At 44.7% G+C, this 23,387-nt stretch overlaps 2 protein-coding genes across 7 annotated transcripts; both read left to right on the top strand.

Annotated features, from left to right (window-relative positions):
- The first annotated feature begins 190 nt into the window (after positions 1 to 190).
- OGFOD2 (2-oxoglutarate and iron dependent oxygenase domain containing 2) lies at positions 191 to 13,059 on the top strand. 4 transcript variants are annotated; one of them, XM_080985207.1, is made up of 8 exons: positions 191 to 365; positions 1,645 to 1,880; positions 2,733 to 2,789; positions 3,905 to 4,015; positions 5,516 to 5,615; positions 6,601 to 6,725; positions 8,180 to 8,437; positions 11,408 to 11,578. In XM_080985207.1, the coding sequence occupies exons 1-8, from the start codon at positions 320 to 322 to the stop codon at positions 11,429 to 11,431; spliced, it is 957 nt and encodes a 318-aa protein (XP_080841333.1). In that variant the 5' UTR covers positions 191 to 319; the 3' UTR covers positions 11,432 to 11,578. The 4 variants fall into 4 exon arrangements, with proteins under 4 accessions (XP_080841333.1, XP_080841332.1, XP_080841334.1 ...); XM_080985205.1 differs by having other exon boundaries at positions 344 to 365; positions 11,403 to 13,059; XM_080985206.1 differs by lacking the exon at positions 2,733 to 2,789 and having other exon boundaries at positions 11,403 to 13,059.
- A 2,025-nt stretch (positions 13,060 to 15,084) lies between these two features.
- On the top strand, positions 15,085 to 22,258 carry ARL6IP4 (ARF like GTPase 6 interacting protein 4). 3 transcript variants are annotated; one of them, XM_080985281.1, is made up of 6 exons: positions 15,085 to 15,349; positions 16,534 to 16,756; positions 17,517 to 17,859; positions 18,176 to 18,293; positions 19,300 to 19,369; positions 19,930 to 22,258. In XM_080985281.1, exons 2-6 carry the CDS (start codon positions 16,544 to 16,546, stop codon positions 19,984 to 19,986), a joined length of 801 nt encoding a protein of 266 aa, XP_080841407.1. In that variant the 5' UTR covers positions 15,085 to 15,349; positions 16,534 to 16,543; the 3' UTR covers positions 19,987 to 22,258. The 3 variants fall into 3 exon arrangements, with proteins under 3 accessions (XP_080841407.1, XP_080841405.1, XP_080841406.1); XM_080985279.1 differs by having other exon boundaries at positions 16,534 to 16,768; XM_080985280.1 differs by having other exon boundaries at positions 15,098 to 15,349; positions 16,534 to 16,748; positions 17,506 to 17,859.
- Positions 22,259 to 23,387: the final 1,129 nt, after the last annotated feature.

Here is a 23,387-nt window from a genome sequence, read left to right as displayed (position 1 = left end):
TCTCCTCCACAGGCTCCTTTTTTGCAGGGCTGTGAGGTGCTTGGGATACCTTCCCTTATACAGATATTTGTAAACCTGCCTGTACCTCTCCAGGGGCTCAGCCTGGACCCCCCCCCCGCCGCCGCCGCCCACAGCTGTCAGGGATCCAGACACTCCTTCAGGAAACGAACAAGTTAATTGTTTGCCACAAAGGAAAATGACGGAAGGTTGCTTGCTCCAAATGTTCAAATGCCCTCTGCGCTTTCAACCCCTTAAATAAGGTTGCCAGTCTATCCCACTCCCTGCACTGGGTCAGGGCTCCTGTGCCTTTAACAGCTGTATGACAGGCAGAGATCCAACAGGTACAGTTGTTCCCTACATGCCAGGTAAGAAAAGCTTTGCATGTTGCATTCAGCAGAAGCAGCCTAACAGATGCAAACAGTGGCGGCCCCTTCACACCTCTTACTCAAGAGTAGTCTTGGATTAAGTGGAGCCGGCAAGCCTTTGTAGTTGCCACTACTCAGTGGTCTGCAGATCTTACTGCCCTTTCTGCATTGGGATGCCTGCTTGGACAAATTGACTGTTTATATTAATTTATATGTTTAACTTATAACTGATGAAATATTCTTATTGTTAAGGTAGGCTGATGATGCTACCGCTGGTTAGTTGCTATGTTTGCAAATTAAAAATAAATTTAAACACTTGAAAGAAAGAAAGAAAGGGTGGCCTCAATCGGATCAAGTTAAGGGGAAAGGAAATCCCCTTGCCAATATCAAGAATCTTGTGGTGACTTTAACAAATTTATTAAGGCATAAGCATTTCTGGACCACTACACTAGATGCATGAAGTGTTACCCTGAGATATACAGTACAGTGGTACCTCAGGTTAAGTCCTTAATTGGTTCCAGGGGTCCGTTCTTAACCTGAAACTGTTCTTAACTTGAAGCACCACTTTAGCTAATGGGGCCTCCCGCTGCTGCCGCACCGCCAGAGCACGATTTCTGTTCTCATCCTGAAGCAAAGTTCTTAACCTGAAGCACTATTTCTGGGTTAGCAGAGTCTGTAACCTGAAGCGTCTGTAACCTGAAGCGTATGTAACCCGAGGTACCACTGTATATGGATATGGCTGGAGGGAAATGTTCTTTCGCTTCTAACTCTTAAATGTTTGCATGTTTGTACATTGCTCAGTGAAACTGACTATCACAATATGCGGTCGTGGTCATTAGGTGGCTTTTAAAAGCGATAATTCAGCTGTCACTGGCTACCACAGCCATATGTTCAGAGGCAGTGTCCTTCTGAGTGACAGTCAGGGAGAGCAACAAAAGAAAAAGAGGTCTATTGCCTGTGGCTTCCCAGTGGCAACTGGTCAGCCACTGAGGTAGACAAGTTGCTGGGCTATGCGGAGCTCTTTTTTAATTCTTACTAGCCACGTGACAGTATAGAAATGGAACCTCCATATGCAGGCACAGCCTACCCCACAGTGGGGAACAAAACTGCTGTGCCATACGGCTCTATTGCCTTCATGCCCTGCCTGTGCGCTTTCTGAGGGCGCCCGATAGGCTACTGTGGGGAAACAGACAGCTTGGGTTTGGGGCGAGGTAGTAACAGGTTTCATTCATTCTTCCTTCCTACAAGTCTCAGTGTAATTCGTCGACGCTCCCTTAAGGAGAGCGCTCGTTTCCTACCGGGGCGTTTTCGCCGACGGACCCGTTGCCCCTGGAGATCTGTTCCGTTCCTCTTCGGGGTCCGGCTGGAATCATGGAGCCCAGCGGTATGCGGCCGAGGCCAGGGCCGTTCCTGGCCTGCGCCTGCTTCTTCACCGACAACCTGTTCGTGCCGCGGTATGGGCTTCACCTCCGCTACCACGGGGATCCGGAGCAGCTGCGGAGGGATTATGGACCGGTAAATACATAGCGCCGTGGACGTTTTCTGGAGAGCAGAGACTTTATACACGCGCACCCTCCTCTCCCATCGTTAATCCGGATTGGAGTCATAATTCCCTACACGCAACGAAAGCAGGGGCGGGGGGATAGCACGCTTATTACCTGACTCCTAACAATGCAGTGCTAACTCAGAAGTAAGCCCCATTGGATCCAATGAGGCTTACTTCCAGGTACGTGGGGAGAGGATGGCAGTCTCAATTCGCACACTTTAGGGAGTAAATCCCTCTGATCCCAGTGAACTTTTTTCCTGACTAAAAAGTAAACACGTTTAGGATTGTACTGCAGAGCTGCTTACAGTTACAGTACTGTGTTTTAGAGTTTTAAAAAAGTTCTCAAAATGAAGCAAATACAATAGCAAGTACATATAAATAGTAAGCAACCCCCTATGTTGAAATGGCCATAGTAAAGAAACATCTTCACAGGGCTTTCTTCCAGGTTAAAAGAAAGAGGAGAATTGGGTTTTAATCCTATAGGAAGTCCTATTGAGCTGAATGGGGTTTACTTCTGAGTGAGCATACAAAGCCTTCACCAACAGTGTTTAAGTACAAAAAATGGGTACACATCAGAGACTACTGTTGCTTTAATTTTATCCAGACTGGTGTGCCTTTTAAAAACAAAAAACCCTACTGTATCTGGAGAGGTACAGAAAGAGGTCTTGCCTCTGGCCTATGTGAGTCTTGTGGGTTAATTTCAGGGACAGTCCCATGCTTGTCTAGACCATAGCGGCATTGGTGTGGAAGGACTGGGACTGTAAAGTATAAAACAAAAACGTGTATCACACGTACAAACTCAGCATCGCTCTATCCTACAGGTATTAAGACAACGGGGCTGCAGAAGCGTGGAAGAATTTGAGGCAGTAGTCCAAGAGGTACTGTACCTGGCTTTGATGTGAGAGAACTAACAGTCTGATCTTGTGTACATGCTATACTTTATGCTGTGCTTTTCAACCAGGTTTGGCTACCAATAGCTACCAATTAAAATTCACACAGATGTGTAATGGAGGCCAGGGGAGAGCCGCTGCTTCTGGCCCCAGATGGTTGGTGATACAGGTCAGGTTCTCAGCTCTTCTCTCCAGAGGAAGTGGGTAAAAACAGTTACATATGGTCTCAGGATTGGCTTTGTAGTAAATATGTAAACAGCCAGAGACAGCCTTTGCATTGATATGCAGAATATTCCAGTGACATAATCCAGGTTTCAGAGCGCTCTGTAGACTGCAGTCCTATACACAGGGACCTCATGAACTCTATAGAACTCATAGGGTTTGCTTCTGAATAAAAGTGCACAGAGGTGGGCTAAACATGTATAAATAATATTGATTACACAGCCCTGGCATTTCTGTTGCTTAAATATGGAGCCTGGACCTATCCACCCAAACATGGTGAAGACCAGAGTGATACATCTCCATAAGCTGCCTTGTACTGAATCAGACCTTTGGTCCACCTAACTCCCTACTGTCTACACCAGAGGTTCAGAACCCATAGCCTGGGGGCCTAGATGGAAAGATGTATATCCAGGCACGTCCAACAGGTAAATCGTGATCTACTGGTAGATCACTGGAAGTCTGTGGTAGATCACTGGTAGATCACTGGCTCCCCCCAAAGAAGCTCAACAACTTTTCCTCCTCCCTAAAAATCTCAACCTTTGACCTGAACCCCCCAGAAGGGGGTAGATCACTGCCAGTTTTTAACTCTGTGAATAGATCACAGTCTCTTGAGAGTTGGGCACTCCTGTACTAGACTATGTAAACATCTGACTTTTGCATGGCTGGAATGCAGCTTCTTGTATGATCACTCACTTTAGTCTCTGGTCTGGCCCATGACTGATATGTGGTCTCAGGAGGGTTGCCCATGGGCTGAGAAAGGTTCCCCTCCTCACCTCTGGTTTACATTGACTGACTAGGCATTGAGCTTAGAATTCTTTGCATGTAAATCAGGTATTCTACACTGAGTTACAGCCTTTCAGCTTCAGAATGAATTTTCCTAGGTTGAAAAAGAAGTCCAGAGGAGAAAGGAATTAGAGTGCCGCTCTAGGGAAAGGAAAGCAATAATTTCCCTGAAATACAAGCCAAAGCATCCTCAACTGTATACTTTACAGGTAAAGAACTTGTTTCTTCGATTTGCATGCAAGTCCATAGCTAGAGATAGTTTAGGAATGGCCTCTACTCTGGTGACATTTCCGTACAACAGTTTAGCAGGAGGGTCGGAGTCTATACTCCTGCAAGTTGGTGCAGACTTGAAGATGCTTAGCTATCACTGGATAAAATGGGACCTGCATACTCTTAACACACGGGCTAATGTTGGTGCTGATATACTGTGGTTAATGGGGCACAGTTAATGGAGAGGGGTAAATTTTGATTTAATATTTGTATGCTGCTTTTTCAGTAGCAAGGTTTATTCTCAATGCAGCTTAAAACAACAACAAAACATTGAGAAAAAAATCACACTTTCCCTCCATTTAATAATATCAACAAAGGCTAATGTATCAGCAAAGCAAAACCAAAACAGTTCAGCAAAAAATAAATTTAAAAAGTGCAGATTCAGAATTCAGAATTGTTCATTAGAAATACAGATAGGTAGCCGTGTTGGTCTGCCATAATCAAAATAAAAAAAATCCTTCCAGTAGCACCTTTAAGACCAACTAAGTTAGTTCTTGGTATGAGCTTTCGTGTGCAAGCACACTTCTTCAGATACCTAGATAGGTAGCCGTGTTGGTCTGCCATAATCAAAATAAAAAAAATCCTTCCAGTAGCACCTTTAAGACCAACTAAGTTAGTTCTTGGTATGAGCTTTCGTGTGCAAGCACACTTCTTCAGATACCTAGATAGGTAGCCGTGTTGGTCTGCCATAATCAAAATTAAAAAAATCCTTCCAGTAGCACCTTTAAGACCAACTAAGTTAGTTCTTGGTATGAGCTTTCGTGTGCAAGCACACTTCTTCAGATACCTAGATAGGTAGCCGTGTTGGTCTGCCATAATCAAAATAAAAAAAATCCTTCCAGTAGCACCTTTAAGACCAACTAAGTTAGTTCTTGGTATGAGCTTTCGTGTGCAAGCACACTTCTTCAGGTATCTGAAGAAGTGTGCTTGCACACGAAAGCTCATACCAAGAACTAACTTAGTTGGTCTTAAAGGTGCTACTGGAAGGATTTTTTTTATTTTCATTAGAAATAGTTGCTGAGTAGTAGCCCATTTTCAGCTGACACCATTCCTCTGGGAAGGGGCTTCCTCACTGGGGAGTGGACAAGACTCTGCCTGTACTTTTAGCAGCACAAATAAGAAAAAGAGTTGTCACAAGCATTGTCCAAAAGCAATTTTTCTACGAGGCACACAGTGCTAATCTTACTCAGCCCTGCATGGAACTTGCACCCCCTTTTGGGAATTTGTCCTGGGCGGGGTAGAGTGTCATGTAAAGAGAGGTGTACACCTTTGCAACCCCACTCCTCCTCCTCATGGTTAATTCTGCGCCAGCCGCCATTATTCACTCTGTCCAAGAACAAAATTAAAGTTGAAGCACATTAAAAACAGGTTAAATGGAGGTATCTTGTGTGTGTGTGAAAATAATTTTTTCCCACCCTCCTCTCCTCTTCCAATGCTAGGAATCATTTCTTGCACCAGAATTTTTAGAAACGGTCAGATACTGCGCATCCAAAGGTGCTGATCTTCAAGGCCTCTTGGACCGTGTGGAATCAATATCAGGTGGGGAGACTGGATTAATTTATCAGCAATATGTGTACATGGTAAGGGGCTGCCCATATTAATTATTTTTGAAATATAGGTTAAGCATATGTGCAGTTTGTATTCTTGGAGGGAATTAGTGGTATACATATTACCTTCATGTTTAAAAAGATGCCTGGAAGGTGCTGGCTTTTAAAAGGTTGTTTCCTACTCTGCAAAAGGAAATGACTACATGCTCCATGTTGTCTAAATAGCCTCTTTGGTTTCGGTTTGAAAAGATGCAGGAGAATTTTTTTTACTGGTTTTTACTTCGGAAGGTTCCCATTGTAAAAGTGTTGCAAATCACAACATGGTCTGTCTCCACAGTTGGGGGTAGCATGTTTCTGAATGCCAGTTGCTGGAAATAACAAGTGGGGAGATTACTGTTGCATTCAGCTTCCCATACATTTGCTTGTCCCCTGTGAGAACAGAATGCTCAATTAGACGGGCCACTAACCTGCTCCAGCGGAGCTCTTCTTATGTTCTGTTCTTCTTAACATAGATGATCTAGCCCAGTGAACTGGGAAAGGCTCTCCACAGTCCTGGGCAAAGAGGTGTGTCTACCCCAGACTTTCCAATTATAATCATTTTAATCAGTGCTTTTCTTCTAGGAAAAAAGGTGCTGGTATCCACCATGAAGTTGTTACAATCAGTGCCACACTTTTAACCAGTGGTTTTCTTCTAGAAAAATGGTGCTGGTGCTTTGAGTACTCTCAAAAAAAAGCACTAGTTTTAACCAGAGATGCCTGGGGCCTTCTGCATGCAAAACATGGTCTCTGTCACTGAGCTAAGGCCCCTACCCATTAAAGAAGAACAGAGAACCAGCTTTTCTTTGCACTTACAAAACCCCCACCACCACCCTTCCCATTCTGGTCGCCAGAAGGAGATTTTCTTCCACTACAGGTGATTAAGCAAGTGGCTATGTGTTAACTTCTTCCGATTTTATTTCCCATCCTCCCCACAACAGATAAGAGAATCTACCGACTGCCAGTGTTTGCCAAAGAATTCTGTCAAGCTTTCATTGAGGAGCTAGAGAACTTTGAACAATCTGAGCTACCCAAAGGGAGGCCCAACTCTATGAATAATTATGGGGTAAGAGTCGCTATTTAGGGATTGTACTGTTAGACAAGTTGCTTTCTCTTGACAACCCCCCCATCTGTAGTAATGGGGTTAATAGCAATTACAGTCTTGTAGTATAGATCACTGTAAGGATCACAAGAAAATAATCAAGTAGTTTGAGCCCTCCAAAGTGCTAGGTGAGAAGAAGGAACATTGTTCCATGCCTGGTGGACTTGCGAAAAATCTAAGGCATGCTGGGGTATGATTCATGAAGAACTTTAAAAAGTGTTAAAAGTGTCTTTACAAAAGAAACCAGAGGCATATCTACTAGGTCTGATATACCGCAAAATAAGAAAGGAATTTTCTTATATGCCACAGCAGCTGCCAGGATTGTATTTGCCAGTAAATAGAAGAGCGAGACAATACCTTCAAAAGCCGACTGGCTATACAAACTAAGCAAATTCATGAAAATGGCAAAGCTAACTGCTTACATAAGAATGCAATCAAACCAAAAACTTAGACAAGAATGGCGATGTTTTGAAGAATATATGGATAAACACTGTTCCAAAGAGAACATGTTGATATGCTTAGATTAAAAGAGTAAAGTGAAACAAAAATCATTAATAAAACGTGTTAGAAACGAAATAAAAGGTAATACCTTAAAAGACTGCAATGTATACCATCCAATCTAAAATATACAGAAGTCAAGATGGGGTGGAGGGAAGTTGGGGAGGAGGTGATGGGTTGTCACAGGGTTGGGCTCGATTATTATATGTGTAAGTTGTAGTTTACTTTTTGTTTGTCTATGTATTTCTTTTTTCGGCATTTTGTACATTCTAATTAACAAACAAACAAACAAACAAAGTGCTAGGTGAGTGCTAAGGTTATTATTATGCTTACCTAGACTCACCCCGTATTATAATTAATTTATATATCATTACTATTATATTATTATTTATTAAAATTGTATACTGCTCTTCATCCATAGATCTCAGGGCGGTTCACAAGATAAAACTGCAATATAAAAGACACAAAATACATAATAAAAATAAGAACAAAAACAATAACAGGCCAATAATCCCCCCTCCCACAACACATTTAAAAGGACAATGGAACCAGGTTCCATTCCTCTGCTGGGATAGTTAAGTCAGTAGAGCATGAGACCCTTGATCTTAGGGTTGTGGGTTCAAACCCCATGCTGGGCAAAATATTTCTGCATTGCAGAGGGTTGGACTAGATGACCCTTGTGGTTCCTTCCAATTCTGTGATTTGTTGATCTTAAAGTCCTTACTGGGCAAAGAAGCAAATCTTTACTATCCAAATTGAGAGAATGTAGCATGTTAGAAAATGGAGAACAGTTTTCAGCCATCGCAAGAACCTGACCACTGCAAAATGCCCTGACCCTTCTGCAAAAAATATTTATTTTGCATTCTGTTTGGTTCCCCTTTAACTCTTTCTTTTGCATGTTCATATATGACCCACTGCAGGTTCTCTTAAACGAACTTGGGTTGGATGAAACTTTCATCACCTCTCTGCGTGAAAAATACCTACAACCCCTCACAGCTTTGCTTTACCCAGACTGTGGGGGAGGCTGTTTGGACAGTCATAAGGCCTTTGTGGTGAAATATGCTTTGCAGGAAGACCTCGATTTGAGTTCCCACTATGACAATGCGGAAGTGACTCTCAACATTTCCCTGGGGAAAGAGTTCACTGAGGGCAACCTCTATTTTGCTGAATTCAGAAAGGTGCCTCTTCTTTTAATGGCTTACTTTCACTTTATTATGCCTACTATTTCACAGAATTTGTAAGAAACATATGCAGTTCACTGCCACAAGATGTGTTAATGACTTTAAACAGAAAAGATGGGGTAAACCAGTGTGTTGGACCCCAACTCTCATAATCCCTGATAACTGCCTGGGGCTGATGGTTCCAAGAATACCCAGAATGCACCATGTTGACTATGCACAGACCCATGACAGTTACATGGAACTTCCATGTATAGTGGCAGTACAACTCTGCTTATTGGCTGCTGGGGTCAAAAAGCAGAGAAAGCCTGCTCCTCCCTCTCCTGCCCTCCTAGGGAATTTCCAGAGGCAGAGTGGTCCCTATTGAATAAGTAATGCTAACCTCAATAGACTTTGGTCTAAGGTTCCATTTAATCCAATGGTGAGGAATGTGTGGCCCTCTCGATGTTGCTGAATTCATTCATCCCTGACCATCCCTGGGCTGATGAACTTTGGGATATACCAGGTCTTTTCAAAAACACCTAAGCCATCCACCATATCCACAGCTTGCAGCAGTGAGTTTCTCATGTCAAAAGATGTGCCGTGTGAAGAAATCCTTCTATTTGTCCGATATGCTTTTACCCAAAGCAGTCTCATTTTACTGGACCATCATGAGTCACAGAGGTAGCTGCTAACAAGCAGTGGCCTGGAAGACAGCCCTCTCTGTGGAACCCCTAAGTCAGTGGTGTCCAAACTTTTTTAAAAGAGGGCCAGATTTGATGAAGTGAAGGGCCGTGAGGGCTGACCAAACGGCCAACCAAAGTTGTTAACCTTTTTTTAGGATTGAAGTTGTGGATTTTAGCCCAGGAAATCTACTGCCACAGGGGCCGGATTAAACCAACCAGCGGGCCGGATTAGGCCCCTAAAATGGACATTGGACATGCCTGCTATATGTTTTTCTTCTTACAAAGATGTACTCCTTGCTGTCTGCCTCTTGTCACGTTTCTCTGCCTGGCTGGGACAAAAAGAGCAACCCAGAGCCTTGGAACAAGCTGTGACCCAACGACCAGTTCAAGGTATGGTAGGAAATACTTAACAAGGGTTATGATGATGAAGCCATCCGCACAACTCATACGCTTAAATCATCCACGAAATCTTAAAACTGATTTCACAATTCACTTAAAATTCAGGCATGTCCAAAGTCTGTTTTGGACCCGCTGGTCGGTTTAATCCGGCCCCTGTGGCGGTTGGGTAAAATCCAAAAAAACCTCAACAACCTCAATCCTACAAAAAGCTAAACAATTTTGGGGTAAAATCTTTTTTAAAAAAAGAAAGCTCAACAACTTCAATTCTAAAAAAGGTTAACAACTTTGGTCGGCTCTTTGATCAGCCCACACGGCCCTTCACTTCATCAAATCTGGAACCTCTTTGAAAAAAGTTTGGACACCACTGAAGGGTTAAAGTCAAAGAGTTCAAGAGAAGCAGAGAAGGGGGTGCTGGATACTGACCCCACCCATGCCGCTTCCGTTGGGAAAGGGGTGTGGTTTAAGCAGCCTGGTCGCCCCGCCCCTGCCCATTGTGCCCCGCCTCTTTCCCTGCAAGGGTCCAGGTGAGTGCAAAAAGCCTTGGGGTGCAGCAGGCATTTTGGGGTGGGGGCTGGGGGAGGATGCAATGCCAGTGGGATGATTGAGGGGGAGATAGCAGGCAGGGAAGCTGCTGGGCAGAGAGACCCCACCCCAAAATGAAGGGAGGTGGGTGTGCAGCTGAGCCCCCGCCCCATTACGAGTATTCCGAATAGCAATATGGATACTATAGACACATGAAGAAATACAAACGTTTCCTAAATTTCAGTTGAGTTTCCTGCATTCCAAGGGGTTGGACAATCTATTTCTTAATAGGTTTAATTGGGTTTGGTGCTTTGTCTCTGCATGTCATTCTTTGAACAGCTTCCTGTGCAAAGATAAGGCTTGCTTTCACTGCTCTGTTCATTTGTGCATTTGACTAGTGTTGTGTGAAGGAAATGCAGCCCCTGGGCTGAAAAATGTCCCCCTCCTGCCCTCCTGGGTCTCTTTGTGACATCACAGGCAGATCATACATAGACAGGGCTGGGGAAACCAGGCCTCAAGGGGGGGCACTTGTTAATAAATACATGATGACTGAGGAGGCCCCCCCCCTTGTGACACGTGTGGCATGTGGACTCCATGGCACCCTCAGAAACCCTTCTTAGCACCCACCAAGGCCCCCTTACCCTCCCATTTTTAAAAAGTTTCCCCAGAATCTGTTAGTTTTTACAGTGCTGCAAGACCGTTTGTTTTGGCAGCTGAAGGATTGGTATTATTTATTTATTTTGCCCGTTGTGAGAGATAAATAAACTGGTTCCTTAAGGTCTCTGGATCCTTTTAAATAAAGTGATCTGGACAAGATGGGCGAATTAGAAAACCTTTTTATTATACACACTTGCAAGTGGGGTAACCCAAGATCAGGCACATCTTCATCAGGAAAAACAGCTTGTAAAGTCTCTTGTCCGCCTGCAAGTTCCTCCTTCCACGCCCACCAGAAGGGAGTTTCAGTTGACAGAAGTATCGCGTCTGCCTCATTAACATTTTACCATCCCACTTCCCATATTAATCATTATACAATACAGTACAATACAATACAAATACCTTTATTGGCATTTCAAATTAAGACATTTCAAAATGGCATGAGAAACAAAGTCTTTCTTCTTGTTGTTTCCGAGAGATTTGAATGGGGAAATATTTTTGATTCCTCAATAATAAGGGGCAGTGGGGTGAGGGAGGCCAGGGCCACATCCACACCTTTTAACGCGCTATGAAGCCGCTTTAAACACTCATGGCAGTGGAATGGACTGTTTTATTTGCGATTCCTGCATTGCAGGGGCTGGAGTAGATGACTCTCAGAGTCCCAACTCTTCAGTTCTATGATTCTAAATAATAATAACATGTGGTCTTTCTTATTCCTTTTCAAGGACAGCAACCCAGTGCCAAAATACATTGAAGTTGAACATGTTCCCTTCCATGGCTTATTCCACCGGGGAGGACAAATTCACGGGGCGCTGCCTATCGCCTCTGGGGAGCGCTGGAACCTGATTATCTGGATGCGATCGTCCACTGTCCGGAATCATCTTTGCCCCATGTGCAACAGAGCGCCTGAATTGGTGCAAGCAGAGGGATTTGGAGATGGGTTCACCAGGAATTCTGAAAATGTACAGCTTGAGACTCTGGATGTGTGCTCCTTAACCTAGGGAGGTGATGTGCGGCAAATCCTGTGCCTTGATTTCACTGAAGACGTTGCTAGAGGGGCTGATGACAATACTGGCAGTAGCCCCCAAGCTGTTTTCTGTAGGCCAAGCTGAGAGAATGTGTCATACATTAAAGTCATACATTAAAGGCACTGAACACACTCTGAAAAGCTAACTGAAAAGGTTATGCAGAAGCAGATGCCACAACAGCTAATCAAAACACTATGGTTGTGATCACAGATTGTAAAAATCAGCATTTATCCCTAAAAGACAGGTGTCTGTTTTGCAGTATAGGTGGCACACAGTAGGTATTTGTCAACAGGAGCAGGAGAGCAAATCTGAGGGCCTGGCTACCATATCGTCAAGCGTACATGGAACTCCCACCGGGCTCAGAAGGCTTGCGGAAAGCTGCCTGAAGCCTGGAGAGCGAGAGGGGTTGGCGCGCACCGACCCCTCTCGCTCTCCAGGCTTCAGCGAAAGCCTGCATTCACTCCATAGGACGCACACAAATTTCCCCTTCATTTTTGGAGGGGAAAAAGTGCGTCCTATAGAGCGAAAAATACGGTACATGAAATAAAAAATGGGACTGTGGCTAGTGCAAACAGACCTACAGACCACAGGTTGCTGACTAGGAAGATGATGCCAACTTACTTGCCAATTATGCTGGAGCTAAATTCCTGATGTACAATTCATTTTGAATTTGCCATATTTTGGACAAGATGCAGGCAGCAACGAGCGCTGGAAGTGCAAAATGGGAAACAGAAGCCTATCATGTGCATGGTGAGAAAGGGAGTTAAGGATCTCTTTGCTGGGTTCCAGGGAAAGGTGGTTGCAGGGGGTGCATTGTAGCCAACAGTGTGCTACATGAGGATTGGAGCCTATGCTGATGGCTAGATGTCTTCTGTGACTTACAGTTGACAGTCACCACGTGAAAGGGTCAGTAATAATCTCTTACTCTCCCCTCCACCTCCTATCAAGCTGATAGCTCTTACAATTGCAATTATCTCTTAACCTTAAAAAACATCATTTTATTTTTAATTCATTTCCAACTGTCTACCTTGATTTCCCAGCAAACTAATTTCATACAATTTCCAATTCAGAGGCCAGCTCACAGCTGTCGTTGCTTGGTGCAAGCCTCTAGAGGCAATCAAATGTCCACTTTGAAAATTAATCTGCACAGTTATTAATGCAAAAGTAACCTGATGAAAGGAGGCAAAAAAATCTCCAACACCATTCATTTCCCTGTGAGTGGGATGAGAGAATGGTTGTGTGTTTTGAAATGTCGGTGTTCTGAGTCAATTATATTTTTGTCCAGCTCTATTCTGTCAAAATCACATCTGGCCATTACAGTGGTGTAAAATAAAGGGTGTAGGAAATGAAATAATTGTTGCCTTTTCATTGTTTAAGGATGTTTTGTTAAGACTTTTGATTCAACACACTTATTTCAATATACAGTTGTACCTTGGTTTTCGAACTTAATCCGTTCCGGAAGTCCGTTCTGAAACCAAAGCGTTCTTAAACCAAGATGTGCTTTCCCATAGCAACAGGGGACTCAATTTACAAATGGAACACACTCAACAGGAAGCGAAACATGTTCTGCATGCAAGGCAAAGTTTACAAACCAAAACACCTACTTCCGGGTTTGCAGCGTTCTTAATCCAAGTTGTTCATAAACAAAGCTGTTCTTAAACCAAGGTACCACTATATAAGCGTCAATAGACTGACCTTTTAAATAGGAAGCTACTCTTTATGTTTCTAAGCAATTTTTTACCTTTCAATTAATTCAACAATTTTATAATGGCTCTTAGTACCATTAAATAATGCCTTACAGTGGTACCTTGGTTTACGAACTTAATCCGTTCTGGAGTCTGGTCTTAAACCAAAGTAGTCTTAAACCAAGGCATGCTTTCCCATAGAAAGTAAAGGAAAACGGATTAAATCCGATGATGAAAAACAACCCCTAAAACAGCAATTTTACATAAATTTTACTATCTAACGAGACCGTTGATCCATAAAATGACAGCAATAGACCAGGCTGCAATCTACTACCCAGTATATAAACCCTTACCCTGCCCATGCCATCCTGTGAGGGAATGCCGCGGCAGTCACTTCTTGTCAGCGAAGCTCAGATGCTGACAGGAGGAGAAGAAGCAGGCAGAGGGAGAGAACCATTAGCAGCGGAAGGCAGAGAGGAGGGGGAGAGCAGCTGTAATCTGAGCTCGTTAGGCAAAGGGGGGGGGGGCCAAGGTGCCAACAAAATTCTGTTTTATTTTTTAGCTATGCTAGAAAGACCAAAGCAGGTTGCAAAGAATTTCGTTTTATTTTTTAAGTAACAGCAACACTCCTGAATCGCCCTCCCTCTCTGCAGCAGCTGGAGAGATAACCCTAACATACAGTAAGTCATATAAAACTTGTCAATAAATAATGGTCAATTATATTTTTGTCCAGCTCTATTCTGTCAAAATCACATCTGGCCATTATATTTGTAGACGAATCCCCATGACAATTGCTAAAATGGCTGTTTTCAACAATAATACAGAGTTCTTTCACCAACCCACTGGGGTACAGTTCGACATGCATGGAATTTATAGCATATTTTCATTAAAGTCAAGGGTAAGACAATAGTGGTACAGAATATAAATTCTATTTTGTTGCGTTTTGTGTGGAAGAAATAAGAAAACTGAAGAAGCAGGACCCAAATATTCACTGTTCGTATAAGAGCTGGACTAATTAAAGGTTGCAATCCTATATACACTTTCCTGGGAGGAAGCCCTATTGAACTCAATGGTGCATGCCTCCGAGTAGACATACTGTACCTTAGAGTGTTACTGTATAAAATCATTATAGTAAAGCCTTTGTGGTTAAGAGTGTTAAACAGAGGTGGAGCAGGTTTTGTTTTGTTTGCTTATTTAGCGTTCAAATCCAGGCTTGAACCGCTCCTGACTCAAAGTCTGCTGCCAGATTCTGGGCTATGCTCAGCCTAACCTACCTTACAGTATTGTTGCGAGGATAAAAAAGTGTGTTGCCACGAGTTCTGTGGTGAAAAGGTGGGATAAAAATGTAAGAAGCAACTACTAAATGCATGTTTTGCCAATTGTTAAAAATATGGATTATACTGCTTTATTTTTAATAATATTTATTTTAAAAGATGCACGCTCCACCTTCTGATCTAAACTGATCCCACAAAATGTTTTACCATTTTATTTTTTGCTTCTTTTTATGATTATTGTTCTTGAACGCCACTTTGGATATTTTTGAACAAACACGTACAGAACACAAAAGGAGAATTTTCCCCCTTAAAAATTGAAAGAAAGAAAACGGGGATCCTCGATCTTCGGCTCCGCTCCCCCGATTTTTGTGGTTGCAGGGATCCCCCTGGGCCACTCGCCACTCGCTCCCGGGGCCGAGGGAAGCGGGAGCCCAACAACCCAGCGGCGCTTCAGGGAAGGCCGGGAACTAAGATGCTCGGCCTCAGTGTTCCCCGCCGGACACTTCACGCGACGGACGAGGCGAGGACAGGAAGTGGCCGAGGAAACTCGAAAGAGTTGCTGGGGGCCCCGCTCGGTTTCCGGGGCTGCGGAGGCGCAGCCCAGCCCTAGAAGGCCGGCCTCTGCAACGACGCTTCTCCGGGCGCCGCGCCGCCTTCCCTCGGGGCGAGGCCCTGGCCCGGCGGGGTGAGTCCGGCGGGACGGGGCGAAATTGGCTCCGCAAAGATTCTGGCGAGCAGGCACCCAGTGCGCATGCGCGTTGGCTGCCTGACGGATCCCTTATCTGGCAGGCGGCGGGGCGGGGCTTAGAAAGAGGGCGGGGGGAGACGGAGCGCCGGGATTGGGTGGAAAGGCTTTGAAGGACAGCAGAAACCGCGCGGGTTTTCTTAAAAGGGTCAACGCGCGGCTGGGTGTTAAAGGGTCCGAGGTGCACGAATTTACAGAGCAACGCTAACGCAGATTTGTGTTCCCGGAGTGGCTTATTATTGTTAAGATTTGTTAGTCACTTAATTTTGCCCAAGGCAGCCCAAAGCGACTTACAAAGTAGTAGGGAATAAAGAGTACAGTTATAATGAAGAATATCAGGCAAACCTACTACAGCCAAATAAAACGACAAACTGAAACGGCAACAGCCAGTTTAAAGAAGACAATAAAATCAAACTGCTCTTGAGTTACGAAAAAGAGGGTTGTGCACTAGAAATTATCCAAAGCTAATGATGAATGAGTTATTGTGGTTATTTTATTTTTAAATTTTCTCTAGTCAACTGAGGGGAGCAGTTGTTGCCCTGAGAGAAACAGCCTTGGCTGCTTTAATCTGAGGAAGGTTGCCAAGCTTTAAAAACAAAAAAACCCTGACCCCCATTGTGGCACATGAAAGGCTAGCAAAGATATTGTGTTAGGCTGTAGGGCAGGGATGTGGCCCTCCAGTTGTTGTTGGACACCAGCTCCCATCAGCCCCAGCCTGCTTGGTCAGGGATGGTGGGAGTTGTAGTCTAGGAGCTTCAGGAGGGTCACAGCTTCTCCCTCCTTTCATTTTAAAGAATGAACCACTTGGCATAGAATTAACCAATAGAACTTTCAGGGTCATGCAGTAACCTGTAGCCCCAATGGCCAAGGAAGAATTAGATGACTACATGCCATGGCTTCACATCTGAATAGGCCAAAGTGCAATCCTTGGCTCTGACTAGCAACATGGATGGGATGCTGCTATTTTGCAAACCTTGCAAGATCAAATTTCCCTAACCAAGACCTTTCTAAATGGACATTTACTTCTGGCTGGTTTGAAACTTGAGTAAGACTGAGTGTGATCTTCAAGGGCAGGATGGTCATAGGTAGCCAAGCAAGTAAATAGATCTCCTTGTTTGGAACAGACCTGAGAGTATGATGGCTCACAGCCAGGCGAGGAAAAGGTTTCGGAGCAGGAGCCGAAGCGACTCCCAGAGCAGGCGAGATGTGGAGGAGAAGGAGAAGGAAAGGAGGAGAAGCAGCAGAGAATCCCAGGGGAGGATGAGGAGTTTGTCTCCCACCAGCAAAAGAGGATCTGAGCCCCCAAGGGTCCGAATGGGCTCAGCCTCCAGCAAAGAAGGTAAGGATGTGGGAGAGGGTGTCAGCTGCTTCTGAAACAATAGCCTAAGAAATGCAGAACTCCGATCTCTCAGTGGGGTAGCATTTGCCAGTGTTGGCCAGTAGTGCAGTTTCCTGGGGGAGCTATTGTCACTTTCTGGTCACTGAGGCTGCTCCCTGCACCCTCCACCATGGTCCCCTTGTTTGCTTAGGATGAGACACTTGTGTAGAATGCAGCCTGCAGAGCAGAATATTTCTCCCGTAGTTTTGTTTTTTTTTTTAATTATCACTCCTTTTGCTTTCATAGAACTTCCCACCAGAACCATCAGGGCTTGAAACTTTGCCTTCTTAAGCTTTGTCCCTCAAGCGAGTGATGGCTGCACACTGACAGCTGCCTTTTGTAACATCCAGGTGTGTCTTAAAATCAGTGCCTCTGATTATATCATTCGTTGGGCACTGACTTCAGAGCCACATCTATGCAGCAGATTCAAACCATATTAATGGGTTAGAAATATGTCCTGGCTGCCCCAACCCCAGACAAAGAATCCCATGAAGACACTAGACTAGTTGCCTCCCCAACCCCAGTTACAATACCTAGGTTATTCTTGGAGGTGAAGCCACAGCAATTAAGCCAATCAACAAGTTCCAGTTCTGGGTTCTGTCCAGGGCTAGAAAAGAGAATTCCCTCAGGTTTTTTCTCCCTTTGGGTAACAGTTCTGGTGATGTATTGCAACATGATAGATATTCCCTGGTGACTTCTGATTGATGCTGGGTTCCAGTGAAAAAGAAGAAGAAGGAGAAGGAGAAGAAGAAGAAAAGGAGAAGAGGCAGCAGCAGCAGCAGCAGCTCCTCCGAGACCAGCTCCTTATCTTCAGGATCGTCCTTCTCTTCCGATTCCTCTACAGATGTGTCAGGTGATGATGAATCCAACCGCAAAAGGAGGAAGCAGAGCAAGAAGAAGCTAAGCAAAGAGAAAGATAAAAAGCAAAAGAAGAAGAGGAAGAGGAAAACCAAGAAGAAAGCAAAGAATAAATCAAAGGGGAGGGAGAAAGAGGGAGCAACAAAGGGGGAGGCACCCCCTGGCCCTTCCCTGGACCAGTGGCAGAAAGAGACCCTGGGAGACTCCGGGCCAGGTAAGATCCTCCCCCAGGCAAGGTAGGATTGGAAAACAATAACACTGTTGGTTAATGAGTGGCAAAATGAATGTTGCAGTTTTGCAATAGGGACCTTAATTAGATCCATTTTCTGTAAGTTTGTTTATTACTAGATGGATTTTTAAAAAATCATTACTAAGCTATTTGTACTTTTAACTGATAGTGCAGTGATTTCTGAACACACTGGAGGAGCCCTTTTTCTGTGGGATTGAACAACAAAAATGCTCTCCCTACCAGTGGTAATACCAGAGCTATTGGTGAGACCACTGTTTTCTGACTTGGGTCTGCCTCTCAGCCCTGACAGATGAGCAGAAATCCCGCATCCAAGCAATGAAGCCCATGACGAAAGAGGAGTGGGACGCTCGGCAGAGTGTGATAAGGAGAGTCGTTGACCCTGAAACAGGAAGAACAAGGTGTGTTGCGTTGGGGGGGTTGTTTGTCACTAGAAGATTGTCACTAAGTTAAATTTATTTAGACCCTCTAGGTTTTCTCTCCTGTATCTGCATTATCCTCTGAAACGACCACATAGTTCAGTTTCTTTACAGAGCTCTTTGTATTTTCTGTTCTTAAGTTCCTTCATTGGCAGTTTATTTTTGCAAATGCTGACCCCCATTAATAGTATCGTTTTAAAAGCACCACGCACAGAGCTTTTACACTTTCTTTTATTTTCCCCTTGCAACATCACCGTGTGCTCAGTCACTGTTGGTCCCATCTTACAAATGGGGAACTGGACTGTGATAAGCGAGTGGGCACAACAAGCCATGTTCTTCAGCTTATGAACCTTTTCTTCCTAAACTTAAAAGCCCCTAATGTAGGGAAGGTGCTCCAAACTTGCGGTTATGTTGTGTCCCCTTTTCTGCACCGTTCACAGGATCCCTTTGGGGTTTGGTCCAAGTGTGGCTGCGCCATAGACAGGGAGAAGTGCATCATGACATTGGTAGCTATGGATTGTATACAGCCTTAGTCATACTCAGAGAAGACCATTTGAAATGTGACAGTTATGTTTCTTCTCTGAGTAGAACTTCGTTGAATACAGCCCTGCTTTTAATCCTACCCCTCATAAGCTCCAGCTTGGAATTTGCTTTTTCTGCTGCAGCTGAGTTGGCATTCTTTGTGGCTGGCCCCATTGCAGCAAGGCGATCCCTACATTCTCACATTCTTAACTATGGGAGGCAGCTTCATACTAGCCAGACCACTGGTCCTCTTGGCCCAGTATTGTCTACACTGACTGGCAGAGGCTCTCCAGTGTTTGGGGCACAGGACATTCCCATCCCTTCCTGGAGATGTAGTTGGGGGTTGAGTCAGGGACTTTCTGCATGCAAAGCAGGGAGCTATGGCCCCCTCTGTTGATAGGAAGGGCATGTAGACATCTACTGTTTGTGCAAGTTGGCTGGACTACATTCTGGGTTTCAATTCCAGACTTATTAAAGGTGATGGCGAGGTCCTTGAGGAGATCGTTACTAAGGAGAGGCATAAGGAAATTAACAAGGTATGTGGCTGTTTATTATTGCAGAATCTAACGGATGTAATCTGGCAACTGTAGACTTGAGTATTTAGAGGACAAGGCTGGGCTTTGTAGGCTGGGTTTTGTTTATAACTGTTCAGTGGCTTATTAATTCCCCTAAAGTGGTTCCACTGACTTCAGTGTCATAGAATCATAGAACTGTAGATTTGGAAGGGATCCTGAGGGTTATCTAGCCCAACCCCCTGCAATGCAAGAATCTCAACATGCAGTCCCCCATCCAATTTGAAACTATACCAGACCCTGCTTAGCTTTGGAAATATGCTAGCAGTTTCATTGCTAAAAGAGAGAATAAGCTGACTTTTGGGTTGCTCAGACTTTCCCATGTAGGTCCACTTTGCCTTTGTTTCCATCAGTTTGTAGATCAATACTTTTTCATATCCTAGATGAGAACTTCCTTCCTTCCTTAGAAGCCTGCAGAGTGTGGGGACATTGATGCTGTTCCCCTTAAAAGAATAGAACTTCAGAAATTGCACCAAATACTGATACGATTTGCAGACCTTTAATGCATCTACCTTTGTTCACAGCAAGCCACGCGGGGAGATGGCCTTTCCTTCCAAGCGAGGACGGGGATGCTGCAGTGATAACTGGAAGGTTTTCAGAGATGGTTTTACTCCCAGCTTCAGAAGCTTTGCTGAAACCAGGCACTGCACTCCCCACACCCAACACCTGTCCCCATGGAATTTGCATGCTAGTGCCATCAGGACTGAGAACTGCTGGGGCAGGAAGATGCCCAGATTCATCAGCTCTTAGTACAAATCCTTCTGTTTTGCAGTTCTCCCCTGTGAGGCTTTCCAACTGCTGCCTCCAGCTTGTTTCCTCATCAAGGCACCTCCCTTAGCAGTGAAAAACAGTGAAAATAATTATCCCAAAGCAAAAGGGAAGTGAGCAAAAACAGAAGACCCAGGTCACTGGAAAGGAAGCGACGGAAGTCTGACAACAAATGCTGTGGAGATCTTTTACCGCTCTGCCTGCCTCCAAGGCAGATGGACCAAGTGCAAAGTGGGCTGGAGGCTTCTGGCTTTGATCCTGCTTGCCTCTATCCTGTGTGGGAGGGGACTTTTTTCTAAAGCTCAGCCCAGCTACTTCCCAGCTGGCTTCATGGTGTCTAGGCTCTGAAACCTCAACATCAAGGAGCGAGGAGACAGCTAGGCTGCATCTCTAAATCCGCTGTCCTAAGAAGGCGGTAGGAGGAGCACCAGCAGCTGCAACCTACCTCCTCCTGCTCAAGGCCGAGGGAGTTTCATGCTCTTGGGTTCTGCTGGGAAGAGTTAGAGCAGGGTAAGGGCGTGCAGTTCTCACACAGGTCCACTCTTGCTGTGCCCCACCTCTAGCATCTCTGGCTGAGCAGCATCTGCTCAGGTGTGGGGCTTGGCAAGGTGGCTGGTCAGCCATGTTCTGCTGCTACCTCACCTTTTCTTGTGCTCCAGCCTGACACAACGCAGCCTCTGCTTAAGGGCAGAAGGGCACCTTAGTGGTGAGATCTGGATCGCACTTCAGGCTGTTCTGGTTTCCATCTTCACACTTACACCTACCTAATATAGGAACAGGAATGCATTGAGGCTTCCTTAACAGGTCCACATGGTAACCCTTTTCTGCTGCAGCGTTAGCTAGATAGGATGCATTAAGCTCTGGATTCTGAAAAGTGCTGACACCTGCTGTGTTCACGGGAAATTCAAAGCCTTGACCCTTTAAGGGTGCCACACAATTTGCTTCCTTGCTAGAGGGCCCTTGTGTGTCCTTGTGCCAACAGCTATGCAATTGGCAAGCATGTCATCCTTTCAGGAGCGACTCTGTCCATGCTGCTTTGCTTTGTTTCCAGGCTCCATTTGGGCAGATTATATATCTGGTGTATCTCTGTATGCCAGGGGTAGCCAAATGCTTTTGGCCCGAGTGCCAAACATTGCCAATCCTCTGAGGGTTGCATGCCTGTGACACACTACACACACAATCACACAGGTACACAAAACATCTCCATCACTATGATGGTTATTTCCTTAATGAAGCACTGGGCTAGGTGGAGAGGTTTAAATCTCTGTTCTCAGGGCAACACTGTGGTAGGATTGTTGCAGAGGTTTAAACTGCATGTTACTGGCACAAGCAATTGATTAAGGGGGGGCACGAGAGAGGCTACAATGCCAAAAATGTCCGGGGGGGGGGGGCAGGAGGAGAAGCCTGCTGATTCTGCCAGCGACCCTTAGAGCAACAGTGTCGTTGCTGGCATGGTAGACCTCACACCCACCTCTTTCCTTAGATGTATGGTAAGGGAACTGATAAGCAGGTCTCCTGAGGCAACACGGTGTAGGAGCTGGACGTGGTTGTTTGCTCACCAACTTTTGGTAATCAAACAAACGTCAGGCATGTTTGTGTGAAATTCATTTTAATTATATCCTGTTAATTATTTACCCAGTGCTGAACAATAATTCACACTTTGGCCTTATTCCTCCAAAGAAGAGCCAAGCCAATGAATTGTTGCTTTAACTGTTTTTCATCAAAACTAACAGAATGATTAAAAAAAATGCTTCACTTTACCTGGATTGTGCCCTTTAAGGGTGTGGTCTTTGTTTTGCAAAATCACAGCACTCCTATTTAACCGGTAGCATCCAGGTTTGTCCAGGTAATAAATGTCATGTCATCAACTTGCACAGGCTTGCTGATGCAGGTAATACTAGGCCTGTTCATTATAACAGCCTTCCCCATCTTGTCTGTTTTAGGGTATCATCTGTTTATTATGGTTTTGTGCTGTTCTGGGAACAGGGTTGTTCCACTGAACCAAGAAGAACTTCCGACTCAGCCACGTGTAACCAAAGTCATGCACATAAGACCGAATAAAGCTTTCCTGCTTTGCTTCAGCGATTCAGAGTGGGGTATAAATGCATCCATATTGCACATACTGCATAACAGCTCCGTAAAATAGGTAGTGCTGAGAAGTTGGGACTCGCCCAACCCAGCTTCTGAACCTCCAGGCTGAAAGGGGGATTTGAAACTGAGATGCTTCCTCTGGCTTCCTCTTGCTCCTCCCTGACAAGTGGGGACACCAGAGAACTGGACCAATTCATACTTGGCAGACTGATAAACAGATTGGATTGCAGTTATAATTTTTGCACTTCTCCATTTTTTCCAATACTGCTCTGTGCTCAAAAATCATATAAAATTTCTATTTTAGGTTAAAATATGCAGTGCAATACAAAATGCTCATTTTAGGATAAATGTGCAGCACAATTGTGTTTTTGCTTATGGAAACAAGACAGAACCGACTCATTAATGAACATCTGCTAGCCTGACACTGGGCAGAAATAGACTGATCCCTACTGACAAGCAGCTCTAATTTAAATGCATTTCAAGCTCTCTCCATTGCATACTAGTTGGATGTTGCATGAATATCTTGCAGGGCATGAAAATATTACTGTAACTCTTAGCCATAATAGCTTAGTGCAGGAATGATGATGAACTTCAGGTCTGGAGGCCAAATATGAGTCCAGGTCTCGTCAACTGGCCCTCAGAAATTGAGCCAGGCCACACACACTGCATCTTCAGACCATTCCTCTCCTCAGTGGCCCTGCTTTGCCCCCTGAATAATTATGTTGCTATCACATTTATATCCCACTTTCTCCAAGGAACTCAGGATGGTATACATGGTCCTCCAGCTCTGCATCTGAACTCCACAACAGCCCTGTGAGGTAGGTTAGGCTGAGAGGCAGTGACTGGCCTAAGGTCACCTGGTGAGCTTCATAACTCAGTGGGGATGTGAACCCTGATTTTCCCAGGGCCTAATGCCTTAGAACGCTGGAAATCTCTCTTGTCTGTTTGGAGGAGAGATAGGGGTGTTATGGGTATGTAGAAACAAATATATAAAGGTAAAATTTATATGGCTCCACCCACTTTTGCATGTGGCCCTCAGAAGGTCGCTCAGAAGAGAATGTGGCTCCCAGGCTGAAAAAGGTTCCTTGCCCCTGGGCTTAATGGCATTGCTCTGTAGAGAGGC

This window comes from Podarcis pityusensis, assembly GCF_964106645.2.
Source record: "Podarcis pityusensis genome assembly, chromosome: 16".
NCBI classification, from domain to species: Eukaryota; Metazoa; Chordata; class Lepidosauria; order Squamata; family Lacertidae; genus Podarcis; species Podarcis pityusensis.
Note: the sequence above shows the minus strand (reverse complement) of the source record. Positions and strands in the feature narration are given on the sequence as shown.